At 47.2% G+C, this 14,161-nt stretch overlaps 1 protein-coding gene across 3 annotated transcripts in view; it reads right to left on the minus strand.

Moving 5' to 3' along the window:
• Positions 1-14,161, minus strand: part of RAB6A (RAB6A, member RAS oncogene family) — a 58,811-nt gene that overhangs the window by 11,721 nt on the left and 32,929 nt on the right. For 2 of the 3 annotated variants that reach the window (XM_083820986.1, XM_083820985.1), the window contains exons 2-6: positions 11,279-11,337; positions 6,522-6,575; positions 4,871-4,976; positions 2,883-2,994; positions 1,627-1,720 (exon numbers count right to left, since the gene is read on the minus strand). In XM_083820986.1, coding sequence (XP_083677112.1) covers positions 1,627-1,720; positions 2,883-2,994; positions 4,871-4,976; positions 6,522-6,575; positions 11,279-11,337 — 425 coding nt within the window. Of the gene's footprint in view, positions 1-1,626; positions 1,721-2,882; positions 2,995-4,870; positions 4,977-5,043; positions 5,150-6,521; positions 6,576-11,278; positions 11,338-14,161 lie in introns of all 3 variants that reach the window. The other variant, XM_083820987.1, reaches the window with a different exon arrangement.

Consider the following 14,161-nt stretch of genomic DNA (forward strand, 5'->3'; position numbering starts at 1 on the left):
AAACGACAGTATTTTACGCTAAGATGGACTACGGGCATACTAGATTTTCCCCCCTTCGCGTCTCAAATCATCAGGCCCCCAACCCAACCAGCGTTAACCGGCCCCCAAAAAAAGCCCTAAGCTACCTTTTACAGGCTTGGACACGCTTCTGGGGACGTGGCAGGTGCACGGCAGCTCCCTCAAGAAAAGAGGGAGCAGAGCTGCAGCAGCGCCATTCCTCTCAGCGCCAACTGCTCCCAAATGCACGCCCCGCTCCGAGCAAACACCAAGGGCTCCAGCAGGAAATCCAAGCCTTAATTACAAGGCAGCCTTTGTGTTGTGGCACGATAATTGGGGGACCCTGGAACCGAACGCTTTTTACGCTCGCTAACGCACGGAAAGGCAGCGCTGAGTTAACACACCTAATTATTCCATTACGGAGGGAATAATTTTGCTACTAATACGCAAGGTCAAGGGACGTTTTAATAACAGACCCTTTCGTCCCATCTATAACATATACTCAAAGTAATTTATAAACCTGCTTTAGCAGCTCCTTACAAACTCCTGTACGCGAGCTACTCGAGTAGCTACACGTATAAAATAAGGCCCCCTTCTGACCTGAACCCACGATTCTAAAAGACATAATATTTATATTTTTTACGTATTTATCTATGCACACACGTGTGCGTGTGCTCGCTCTGTGGAGGTACCCGAGAGCGAAAGCCTTCTGCAGCTTGCAGTCGTTATTTCCTCCTGCTGTAACACCGGCTGCCAAATGCTTTAGTGGGCATGGCTCCGTATGAGAAATTGCAAGATCAATGAAAACGCAGAACCCCGCTGAGCCGGGAGGGATGGACGGCTCTGGCTCTGTACGCAGGAACTCCCAGTAAGCATATTTGCTGACATAACTAACAAGCCCAAACAAAAACCCTGGCATGTAAACACCAGATCAGTTGCGTAGTGTTTACTGCTTTTACCAGCTCACAGATTGCCGGGTGATTTATCTTCGTTAGCGCAACTGATTAAATTCTGACCTGCTGGATGGAGTTTGAAGAGCTGCAGCTCATCTCGCAGCACAAAACCGCGTCGCGCTGCAGTTGCATCAGCTCACAAGACATCTCACTGCTTTCCCCAATTCAAAAGCAACTCATCATCTAACGAAAATAAATAGCTTCAGCCGTCCAAGAACATTTGCTCGAACCTTCAGTGCCTTCCAACAGAGCAGGAACACCAGTTTATGCTGTCTCACTATATGGTATGAGCATTTTAATCCACCACATTCCTCCTACGTTGCTTTGCCCACGTTCATTCACTGAGCAGGTTTGGGTTGGTGCTTAAATCCCTTCAATATGAACACCTTAGGGGCTGCATCAACAAGACTTTGGGAAGGCATGATTTTGTACCCACAAAGCTCCTTCCTAATTCCTCTTTTCTAAGAGGAAAGAAGCTCCAAGTCATTTGCTGCAAGGTCAGGGATCCTTCAGCCAACAATTTAGCTCCAAGATCTTGCTTTTTATGCATGAACTCCTAACGTCCCTCTAACACCCTACGCAAAGACTTCCCGATGCCTAGGAGCCGATCTTATTTCCACACTGGTGCGCTGACAGAAGACGTCCGAGGGCTGGATGCAGGCACCACGTTACTCACCTGTTTTACGTTGTATCCTGCTTTTGCACTAGTTTCGATGAACATTACATTCAGCTCTTTGGCTTTTCTTTCTCCTTCCTCAATGGACACTTGTCTGGGGAAGAGAACACAGAATCAGAAAAAAACAGACGGACACCTTGGGAATTCAGGTTGTTGTCTTTAACCCAAGGAGATGGCTCCTACGTTAACAGTTCTCAAAGCACTTAATGCTTTTCCCTGCACACAGATGCCACGTTTTGAGCATAGCTCTGCACTACCATAACCATTTCATCGTATCAGATGGACTTCAGTGGCACACCTGGCTCCCAAAATAAAGCAGCTGGGAGGGCCAGTGAGGCTCCTTAAGTCCCTGTCCAGGAAGCTGTGCTTTTATGCTTGAAAAGGCAGCAACTGAAAGACTTTGATACCCAATAACAATCATCAACTTGCAGGCTACGGAACTATTTTAACAGAGGACCAAGCACAACCATCTCATATCAAATGACTTTTGTTGTCTTCCCCCCACCCAGGTGTCCCCCCAATTAAGCAGTCTGCTAAAATCTGGAGAAAGCTTTGTCTCAAGAGCTTCCAAACAAAAATCATGAGGCATCTGTGCTTGTGTGAGTGCGAGAGAGAGAGAACAGTTTTTAACAGGACGTTTATAGATTTTATATAATAGGTTTTATAAATCTGAAGGGTCACAAGCTATTCTGAGAAAACAGGGATTCCAATCAAATACAGAATACTTCCCTTTCATGCTTTAGTTTTACATTTTTATGGCTTTTAACTCCGTCTTAGCAGCACCATAAACCCAGAATCAGCAGAGTACACAGCTAAAGCTGAGGATGCACACCTTCTAATAAAAATATTTCAGTCTGCCAACTTAGGAAAACTTACCTTGTAGACTTTTAAATGGGAGGATTACTTGCACCTATCACTTGTACCGCAGCAAATTTATGAAGTCTGAGTATTTGTAACCACTTTAGCTTATTCATTCACTGATGCAGGTTGCTTTTAACGTCCTGTTCTCTCCTGACACCTGAACAACTGGGTCACAGTTTCTCACTCATTCATAGCATCGTGCTGCAAACTTGGGCTTGCCCGAAAGAGAGGAGTTTAAAGATCTGGATTTATCTAGTCACTGCCACCTCCAGCACAGTTAAAACAAACTTGAGCATTTTGGAAGAAAATAGAAGTGTTCCTTTTAAAATAATCATCTTGAAGAAAATAACATCAGGCTAAGAAAAGCATCCAAAAGATGAGTTATTCCTCCGTACCTCTTATCTGCTAGATCTGTTTTATTTCCCACCAGCATGATGATGACATCGCTGCCCCGTTCCGTTCTGACATCATCGATCCATTTTGTTGTCTGCTGGAACGAGTTTACATCTAACGGAGAACAGTGGAGAGGATTATCACTGCAGATATTCTTCACATTTCACCGCTAACACATCTCAAAGTCTCATACAGAAGCTTCGTACTCTCTGGAATTGGCATAATAAGGTGATGAAGAACCAGCAAGCGAAACCCTAAGTGCCCCACGCTGACGTGTAGGAAAGCTTTGGCATTAACTTCAAATGGGCTAGTAACTTGGCTCCCTGGCTTGGAATTCACCTCGAACGAACGGAGTTGATCTCTAACTTGGATTTGACAGCATCAAAAATGAGAAGTCTCATTGTTCTTTTAGACCAGCTCCCATTTTGTTCAGCTGAACAAAAATTTTGTGTAGATTTTTGTACAGAGGTCAACACGATGGTGCCCTTCGTTCTTAACTGCTCATGACTTATGCCCCTACAGCAAGAGGCTCCTACGGTTTCACTGCCTCTCAAAGGTATTTAATACCAGCTACGCGTTTTGTACAGCTGAATCACTTCTCAGTTGCTAGGTTTAGGGTTTTCCCCAGGAAATATCAGGGTTATAAAACCCTACCAGCAACTCCTGCACTGTTGAACACTGAGTTCCAAATAGTTCGTTTGCATGGAACAAGAAACAGAAATTTAACGTGTCCACAGGAACTTTTTCTTAATGATACGTCCTCAAAAGAGGGAAGGTAATTTTAGGAAGCTACCCTGCTCTAACGAGACAGCACGCTTGTAAAAATGTTTCCTTTTCCCATAAGGAAAACTGCCACAGAGCTCAGCATTTGCCAGTTGGCCACCCGAGAGCATCTGAGTTGCCTAAGTAGTTTTTAGCACTTAGAAAATGGGGGCTCTGCAGCAGTTCTCGACAGTAATTGATTTTTTTTAATGGCTTCTACTGCATCGTAATATATTGCATGCCAGACAGGCAAGGCTTGATCATTTGCCAGTGTCTTAATTTGTCTCTTTACTACTCAGTAATATTGAATTTGCTAGGTCGGTAAGAAAAAACTCCGAGGTTCACAGCTAACTTGCAATTTTAGCTCAAGTGAAAGCGCTATTTTTAACAACTAAAGATTTTATAGGTAAAGCCCTTATTCCTGCTATAATCTTCTAATATTTATAAATCAAAGGACAAGCTCTTTTGCATTTGTAGAGATCTAGGCCATTGCTCTCCGTCAGTTTTGGTTTAAAACTGAAAATGTCTACAGGTTTAATTCTTCTACACCAAATCCAAATTTCTGCTCTTTGAAAACACTGAACCCTAGTAAATCAGGGGTCTCTGGACTGAGGGGAGGGACAGAAGGAGAAGAGTTGAAGAAAGCACTAATATTTTAGTTCACAAAAATGTACGTACCTTAGTAAGAAATGAAAGAGCACTTGTTAAAAGGGTAAGGGCTTAGGGGTAAGTCGCACATTGCGAAACGTGATTGATTCAAATGAAAATGTGAGGTTAATGCACCTTCCCCCCAGCCCATGCCCAAACCTTGTGGGGAGGGGGGGGGGCAGATGGAGTGAAGCAAGCTACGGCTACCAGTGCAAAGTCTAAGTTGAGAATTCAGACATCTGCGAACGTGAGTCAGGTGTTTGAGACCAAAAATCACAGGTCATACCGTGATCGAAAAGCTGATGAAATGGGGTAAAAGTGCAACAAGACCAGCCAGGACTCAAGGCTTCAGGAGGATGTGATAGGAAAGGGTTACAAAACGAGGGCGTTTATGAGACAGTTCATACGTTACGACAGCAGTGATTGGGTGGCTAGCTTAAAACTTAGCTACGATGAAAGAAAACGTCTTTTTTTTCATGCCAGAATGGAGAACAAGCACATGGCTGTGATAGGACATGCAAAGCTAGGCTAAAGGATGGAAAGGGCAGAGTATTAGAAATGCAGAATTCCCCCCACTCACTTGTGATATCATAAACAACAACTGCAACAGTGGAGTCACGAATGTAGCTAGGAATCAAGCTCCTGAACCGTTCTTGACCTGCTGTGTCCCATAATTGCAACCGTACCTAACAAAATCAGTCAAACAAGCAAGAAAAATAAGAAAAAAGGTCAAACCCAGTGCAATATACCTACTTGTGATATCGTAAACTACTACAGCAGCAGCAGAGTCACGGATGTAACTGGGAATGAGGCTACGGAAACGTTCCTGACCCGCAGTATCCCACAGCTGCAACCTGATCTGTGGGTGGGAGAAAATTAAAAAAGCCAAACTGCCACTAAAAATAAAAGAGTAAATAAATCGCACTTTTTGAAAAAGCTAAAGAAAAATATAAACTCATGCAGGAGATGACTGGGGACTGGGAGCAGCTGCGAACTGTCTCCTCCTTTGCAGCAATCTCTCCCAAGCACCTGTAGTAGCCAAACTGGCGGACGTGCACCTATCTTCCCTTTCTGCTCTCTTCTCTCTTCAAAAATGTTTCCCTTCCAGAAGGGGAGAAATAGGATTGCTCAGCTTTCAAAGGGAAAGGAGCAACAAGGTAAACACGGCAAATATTCACCTGCAGTTCTGCCTACACAAGGTTTTCATGCTCTGCTGCTATCCTCCCGCGGGACTCGAGCACGTAACTCTCCAGCAGCCTGGAGGACGGTTGCTGGTGGAAGAATCCAGCCCCACACCACACTTCTAAAGGAAAAACCTTCGGCTGCTGCCAAAGCACTGGAGAAGCTACTAACGTGAATTTTTTCAAGGAGGATAAAATGCTAGTTGCACTCTGTATTCAAGCCTTAGCCACATTTTAAATTAACATGCGCACAGATGAGGTTTAACGTCTCTTACCAGCAAGGTTCTGAAAGAAAAGGCAAGAAATACTACAAGCAACGTGTGTGGGAAGATGTGCAAGAGTCGTTTTGCTACGGAAAGACCATCTCTCATCACTGAAGCACTTTTAATGCAATCACATTCATTGTGAGTTTATACAAAACCGTAAGCTTATGCAGCACTGCTCAACTTGCTTCTGCAAGCAGCTGAACCGAACTTCTTAATGAAGGGAACTTCTTAATGAAGGATCTGAGCTAATTTTAAACCACAGACTTTCTTCCAGAGAGCGGTGATTTCATTTCAGGAACGAGAGCTGCACCAAGCTAAGTAACAGGCATAATTTGTGGGTTACTACTGAAGGCAACCTTTTCCTATTTAAATAAGTCATGGTGAGGACTAATGAGCTAGCTACGAACTGGCAACATTTGGCAAACTGTACCGTACCCTTCAAAAGCTGAAGGGGTTAAGCGTGGCCCCCTTCTCCGACCTCCCACCATGATGCAAGCTAGCCACATAAGCTTTCTCCAAAAAAAAGAAGACAGCAGAGCAGCTTCTGCCGCTTGCAAACCGGCACTCCCGAGCCCTCCGCAGACGAGCCTGTGGCGATTTCTCCTTTCCCCACCGAGGGAAGGGAGCTGTCTGCACAGCGCCTGTCAGCCTGGAAGCAGCTGGTAGGTGAAGGCTCAAGCTTGTCCTTCCAAGCGATCTCAGAACCGCGTGCTGCACAGTCACAGCAGATGCCGATCCTCGTTCCTACCGTACACAGAGCAGTGCCAACGAAAATCTTACTCACTGTTCGATCCTCCAAATACATGGTTTTCGATAAGAAGTCAATGCCAATTGTTGCCTGGAGGGAAATAGAGAAAAAAAAGAAAAAAACTTCAAATTAGGTACCAGAATAACTGCAGCAGTTTTCAGGGGAGCGAGCATTTCTGCCACAACTGTAGTGGATCTGCAAAAAAAAAATGTGTTTTCTTACTTTCAGGATGTTGCACTAAGATTCATTTAGGAGTTTCTTTAATATCCGTAACTGGCACGGTATCGTAAGCACAAGAAGTTGTTAACCTTAACCTTAATTTATCTGACAATTTAATCCACACAATCATACGGGGATCAGCAAGGATTCCTGTGCACGTATTCTAGTGTCCATCAGCTGAACCACGTACCTTCACTTCAAGCCTTTTTGATCAAGGCTACGGTGGGCAGCTTCACATCTGCAGCAGCACAAGAGCACATGCATGCACACACCCCAACAATTCTCTAATAACGTTCAGCTCATCCTACAGCTCACTGCAGCACAACTGCGTCCGAGCTGCTAGACGCTAGTGGGAGCTTCGCGTAGAACATCCAAATGTGTTTAAGAGAAAGAAAAGAGGAAAGCACTACTAAGTGCTTTCAAGAACTGCTTTTTAAATATCTTCTCCCCGTATTTCATGGCTGCATCGAGCAAATCCGAGCTCTAAGGGTTCGTTTGCATCAGGGAAACAGCTGAGCTGAGGCTAAAGGGGTGCCCAGGGTTTAGCAGGACACCGAGCACCTCAGGCAGCTGCACCCTCAGCAACATCAGTAGAGCCTAAAAGCTAATCCAAATAAATTGATTTAAAAAAAATAAGAATAATAGACGAGTGTCAGCTAAGACAAAAAGATTTGACTTCCCTGCTCTCCCATGTTGAAGCAGGAATTTCTAGAGGAGAGTTTATTTTACTGTATATGCCTTATATTGTTAGCCTTCTATTATGCCATCATTATATATTATCATAATTAAGTCCCTGTGTTCTGTCAGATATTTTAGGAGGTAGGAATAAAGAATAGAGCCAGCCAGCCTGCTTGAGGGCAAACAGACCTGAATTTCCACTTGCAACTAAGCCTGACACATCTGAAAGCAAACTTTCCTGGCTGGATCAGGACGGCAGCTTTGAAGAGACGCAGGCAGGAACAACAAAACCTGGAGGGTCCCGACGTGGCTACCCAGTGATTTTCACCCGTCCTCATGAGCTGTGACATTACCAGTTCAGACAGACGGCACTGAAAGATGGACACGAGAAGCCTTACACGGCTAACAGAGCAATATGCCTCCCTTCTGCTTTTGTGTTGTATTGTTTGGGGACGGGGTACTCCTCTACGACTGCCTCAAAGACATTTCTGTTTTCCCTTGCAGCTACTTGATTTGCCTTCGCAGAAAAAAAGCTACAAAGCCCCTGGGATCTCACACCACACAAATCACCATCCCGTTGCGGCTGACGAGCTCTCAGACTCGGATTTTTCTCTGCTCTCAGTAAGAGCTGGCACATCAGCTGCACGGCCCGAACCTGCCTCAGCCCCTGCCTCGGCCCTCCTCGCGCCCAGCAGCTTCCTCACCGCCGTAACAAGTCCCCGTGTGCCTGCTGGAAATGCTGCACAGCTCCGTCAGGCCAGCGAGACTCCTGCACGTGGACACTCGTAACGTGGGAGATGGGACAGAAAGGCCAGGCCCAAAACTTACTTCAGATCCTGGCAATGAAAAAATTTGCGCTGATCGTGCTGAGAAAACAGGCCGGCAGGTCCCTCGCTTCCAGGCTGCGACAAAGCTCTTGTTTCTAAGCCCCTACCAGCTCTGAGAATTACAGGAGATTTATTAACATTAAATTACATTTAATAATTGCATTTAAGAATCACACAACTGAGAGCCAGATGCGTTTGTCCACCTGTACTGTTCTGAGCGTCCCGCAAGGATACGGAGAAGAACCAGGAGCAGATGGCAAGGAGAGGAGTCAGGCACCCCACACCCCAGACTTGTACTAAAATAGGTAAGCTACCAACAGACATTTTGTCACAGTCCTGACAAAAAGGAGGAGAGAAGCTTGGGGAATCTTCACAGATCGGTTGTGAGGAAGAGCTGGGCAATGTATGAGTGGAGAAAAAGACTGCTTCCCGACGGGACAAAACACACGGACATAAAACCGCTGTCACAAATGGTTCTGTGAAATGAAGCTAGCTACCCTAATTAAGAGGGAGGCGGGTTTAATCCACTTGTGAAAGGCTGCGTACGCAGGACAAACAATAATTAAGCATGAGAGGTACTGCGAGGCCCAACTGGAAATCCAAAGACTACAAAAGCCCAACACAGATGCTCAGGTGGGCCACACTGTGGATGGGCATCAGAGCAGTGTTTAATCCAGCTATCCTCACATCCCTACCGCCTAAGGAGGACACCATTTTATAGACTACACTTGCTGACACAGAATGAGCCAAGACTACGCGAGGAGCCTGAGGCGAAGCAAGAAGCAGGCCCAGTCACAGGCCGGCGCTCCAACTCAGCAGCGTCCTCCCCTCCTTTCCTCCAAGAGGCTGAAGCTAAAGGGAAGCGTGGCTTCTAATTTTCCTCTTGCATAACACGGAGTCATCGCGTTTGCCAACGCCGGCCTTTCATTATGCATTGCACACAGTGCCACAGAACAAGGGAAACCTCTCCCAGCACGTCCGCGGAGAAGAATCTCTCCTGGTAATACAGCAAACAGCAATGGCACGATTTTATTCCAGGCGTTTGGGCTCGACGCAGTACAGCGAGTTCTTGGTTCATTCACAAACGCTGCTTTCATAAAACCAGCTTATTAATAAGCGATATGGGCAACAGCTGAACTCCTTTTATCTAGCAGCAAGCGAAAAGGAAAGCAATGTACAGCACAGAATTTATTAAACGGCAGCTTGCTATTTTTACCGGCTGAACACAAAAAGCCTTGTTCAAATGATAGGTTGTGGCAGCTTTCGGAAAACACGCATTCAAAATTTATCAGAAATGTCCAGAAAGAGCAAATCATCCATCAGCTAACCTACAGCTGCAGTTAACCACGTACAGTTTTCCATACACGTTATCGGTCGAGTACTTGGCTTTGAGAGGTCTCTATAAAATCCTGGGCATCGAGGTGCTACTAACATGACGTGATTTTGGCTGAATTACTTCCATCCTTATGACTCATTCCTTCTCCCAGCTCTATCAAAATAGGACATATTTCCCTACCTCGGTCATGACTCCAGCAGAACAGAGGTCTTTGGATGAATGACGCTATCCCAAGTATATTAACACGCAAAATAAGCGCACACCAGTGATGGCAAAATCGAAGCTGTATGGTAAACCCTCAAGATTTCTCACTGTTTTAAGTCCCACTCACTCATTTCGCAATCATTTAGTGTATTATGTCAGACCAGCTTCCCGTGGAGACTACAATATTATCACAAAGCACAGAGGGTCAAACCTCTTCAAGAAAGAACTAGGACGCGAGCTCCGCAGAGAAAAAGGAGTGGACCTGAAAGAAAAATACTGTGGGGAAAAAAAAACACAACACAGATTAAATAAAAGAACTGCATTCACATGTCCATGTAATTACAGTGGGTAGAATCTGAAAGGATGTTTGCTCCCTTGGGAGCAATGATGTGTACTCTTGCCCTCCTACACCATAGAAGCTTCGCTTTTCCTGTCGTGAAGTGAGAACTTACATCTCGCTCTGCCCAACTTGCCTAGCAGCAGCAGTGAGGAATTACTGAGGAGGCAGGAAGGAAATCATTAATGGGTAAAGAGATTTAATCAGGAGATACTCGGGCAGACACTAAGTAACAAAAGAGACACAGCTTTTTTGTGCCTTTTTCCCATCACCTTCTCCTCCCACCTCCCTAAAAAATCCTTCACATCCGTCAGGGAACAGATTTTCTCAGTTTAGCAAATATGGAACATCACCAAGTGCAATCAAGCCACGAAGCAAGCTTTTGCTTGGAGAAGACCCACTTTAGTTTATGAAACTAAAGTCTTCAGTTTATGAAGCTAAAGTGCTTTTAGGATGAGCCCGGAAAGGTGGCAAGCTATAAAATTTGGGAGCAGGTGACAAAAATCGCTCCTCTGGAATTCAACTTGCACCAACTTGAAGAGCCTCGTCACCAAACCTTAAACAGCAACGGGGCTGCAGGGCCAACTGGAAGAGACGACCACTGCTCCAGCCCCAACCTTGCAACCCCAACCTGGCTTAAATAATAAACACGCATGGTAAACAGTCACAGAATTGGAGGGGGGGCAGGGAATGAGTGCCTAACAGCCAGTTCCTGTGGTCTTTGTTTCAGCAGACAGCATAAAATGGCGTCCTAAAACGCACCGAGCCCTACAGTCCAGTGCTCTCTGCTCCTCAAGTCCCCGCTCACCCCACCGCACCACCTCTTGCAGTTCAGCCTTCTGCCTATTCTTTTGAAGAGTCGGGTACCCGTTACATTTTCCCCGCGGAGGCATTAGATCTGTGATGGTCTGGTAGAAAATAGTGAAAAAAATGGGCGGACTTCACAGCTGCTCTCACTGAGGTACACCTAAGAGGCCTACGAGGCCTTCCAAAGCCCAGCTCATCCTGCTGCAAGCAGCAGATAAGCTATTCGAGCAGAATCTAACATTGAAACGCCATTCTGAAAGGTTATTAAAATATAAAGCTTACGGATTTAACAGCTAAGAGTCTGGTCAGAGCACTAACTATTATCCGCTGCACTCAAATGGATTCCTCCTGGCCTCAGAGAAGGCGATAACGTGGATTGACTTACCTGGTAGGTGTTGTCAAAGCTGTCATACATGAACCTGGTGATCAAGGAAGTCTTCCCCACTACAAGAAGAGAAGAAAACACGGGTTCAAGGAGCTATTTCAGCGCATGTTTTAAGCGAGTGGTTTTAAAATGGTTTCGGGCTGAGTTTTACGCAGAGTCCCGCAGACCCGTTTAGTGCAATTAAGCCTCCTATAAACAAAAGAGTAGTTATTTGGCTCTAAAACTGCAAATCCGCCAACGTGCACGTTTTTCTGAAAAGGGTTGGCTCTCGCAACGCTCCCGCGAGGCTTCCTTCCCATCTGCCCACGTCGCCCGCAACCCTCACCGCTCCGTTAACTTCACCCTCCCTCCGAACGAGGCGTCCACCACTCCTTTTCGCGCAAGCAGGTCGATCTGCTGTCAAAGCTGCCGTTATCCGCCCCAGCCACGGCCGCAGCTGCTAAATCCACGGGGCGCCGGGCCAGGCTTTGCGGATTCAGGAAGCCAGCGGCGCCGCGAGCTCAGAAGGCGGCACCGCAGCAGCTGCGGGCACACCTTGGCTGCCCAAAAACCCAGCCGTCTGCAACGCTGCAGCTCCTCTACTTGCAGATCTGCTCGGCCCCGTTAAACCTCCGGTGTGTAGGACTGTCAAGCCGCTCATTTCATAACCAGGATCTACATAAGCTGTGTGTTTATGTGTACGTACGTGCATATATGTATGTATATATGCATATGTATACATATACACGCACATATATATAGTTAAAAACACTTCCAGAGCACTCCAGGCGGGTCTCAGACTACCTCGTAATCCCATTTTTCTTAAAAACCAAGTAACCGGAGGTTCATTTCAGAACAACCATCACCACAACAGTTGTTTTCCACGCTTTGCAAGGCCAACGACACAGCGGAGCTGGGATAAAACCTCACTCACACCCAACAGACATCTCCCTAACCCATCCCACCTTCGCCCAGAGATGCAGGAACACCCGAAGCTCCCTCAGCTCAATGTGTTTGAAGACTCTTAATTGCAGGTAGGTCATTTAGGAAACGGATTTCCTCAAGGATAAAAAGGTTGTGTTGTCTTGTACAGTCCCCCTACAGGGGTGTACGCTCTTGGGAAGGGTGGCGGGGACCATTAAGAGTAAGAGAATTTAAGCCAAAGTTGTATTTTTAAAAAATCATCATGCAAAAACTTCAAAAGTTATCACACTTGAGCAGCATTTTAATCCACCTCCAATCCTCCGTCAGCTGCAGGGGAGCTAAACCAGCAGGGATCCAGCAGACAACCTTGGAGCAAAGGCTCCCAAGTCAGAATTTGGATTCCTCTGCGAATTCTCAGCACGTTCAGCTCCATAGGCACAGCCACGTTTCCCCCCCCCCAGTTAAAAAGCTGCCTTCGCAAACGGAGCCAACTCCCTTCCACGAGGTTTTCAGAAGCGACGCGTCTCAAGACGGGCGGGATTCCTGAGCCCAGCGCTCCAATTCGCCCTGCGACGAACGACAGGAACAGCCACGGGCTGCAAGGTTTCACCCCAGACCCAGCAACACCAAGAACCCACAAGGAAAAAGACGAGAAAATCCCACGCCTCCCCGCCGCAGCGCTTGGTACAAATCCTAGCGCCGGCTTTGCAGCACCGCAAGCAAGCTGGCTCGTCCTCACCGGGCCACCGAGGCGGCCGGGTAAACGGAGTTCTTTGGGGCGTAAGGGGACGCAAGCAAACCCACAGAAGGGTTCGTTTTGGTAAATCCCTTTTTCGTTTTTAAATCTTCCGGCGAGTCACCTGCCTTCCCACCACGCGCTGAGGTGTCTTGGAGGGAGCCTGGTCTAGAGAAGAAAATCTGGGAGGGGTGCCTAGGAGCTCCTCGGGCTTCTCCCCCGACCTTCCCCCATTTCACAGAGAGAGGAGGGAAACGGGGTGCAGCTTGGCTTGCTCGTGTTTCGGTAACCGCTTCAGCCAGCGTTCGCATCGAGTTTCTCAACGTGCTCCGGCTCTAAGACATTTCTCCCCCCAAAACAGAGCGGGGGTCTTGACGTAGCACACCCGTAGGACCCCGCACACCCAGGCGATGCCTGCGCTCGCTGCCCCGCGGAAGGCACGCCGCTACGCGCCCCGTTCAGAGCCCCGGACAGGGAAGGGAAGCACAGAAATGAATCTCTTGGGCAATGGGGTCGCTCGCGTTCCTCCCGCAAAGAGGCACAGCGCGGGCCTCCGGGCCAGCCGGCACCAAAACGCCTCGTTTTGTGAGCGGAACGGATGCTCGGATGGGTTAACGGTACTTAGACGGGGGGGAGGGAAAGGGGAAAGGGGAAAAGGGGAAAGGGGGAAAGGGGGAAAGGGAAAGGGGGAAAAGGGAAAGGGGGAAAGGGGGAAAAGAGGGAAAGGGGGAAAAGAGAGAAAGGGGGAAAAGAGAGAAAGGGGGAAAAGAGGGAAAGGGAAAGGGGAAAAAGAGGGAAAGGGGGAAAGGGGAAAAGGGAAAGGGGAAAAGGGGAAAGGGGAAAAGGGGAAAAGAGGGAAAAGGGGAAAAGGGGAAAAGAGGGAAAAGGGGAAAAGGGGAAAAGGGGAAAAGGGGAAAAGGGGAAAAGGGGAAAAGGGGAAAAGGGGAAAAGGGGAAAAGGGAAAGGGGGAAAGGGAAAGGAAAGGGGGAAAGGGAAAGGAAAAGGGGAAAGGGAAAGGAAAGGGGGAAAGGGAAAGGAAAGGGGGAAAGGGAAGGGAATGGGGAAAAGGGAAGGGAAAGGGGGAAAAGGGAAAGGGGGAAAAGGGAAAGGGGGAAAAGGGAAAGGGGGAAAAGGGAAAGGGGGAAAAGGGGGAAAGGGGGAAAAGGGGGAAGGGGGAAAAGGGGGAAGGGGGAAAAGGGGGAAGGGGGAAAAGGGGGAAGGGGGAAAAGGGGAAAGGGGGAAAG

Source organism: Anser anser (genome assembly GCF_964211835.1).
Source record: "Anser anser genome assembly, chromosome: 1".
Taxonomy (NCBI): domain Eukaryota; kingdom Metazoa; phylum Chordata; class Aves; order Anseriformes; family Anatidae; genus Anser; species Anser anser.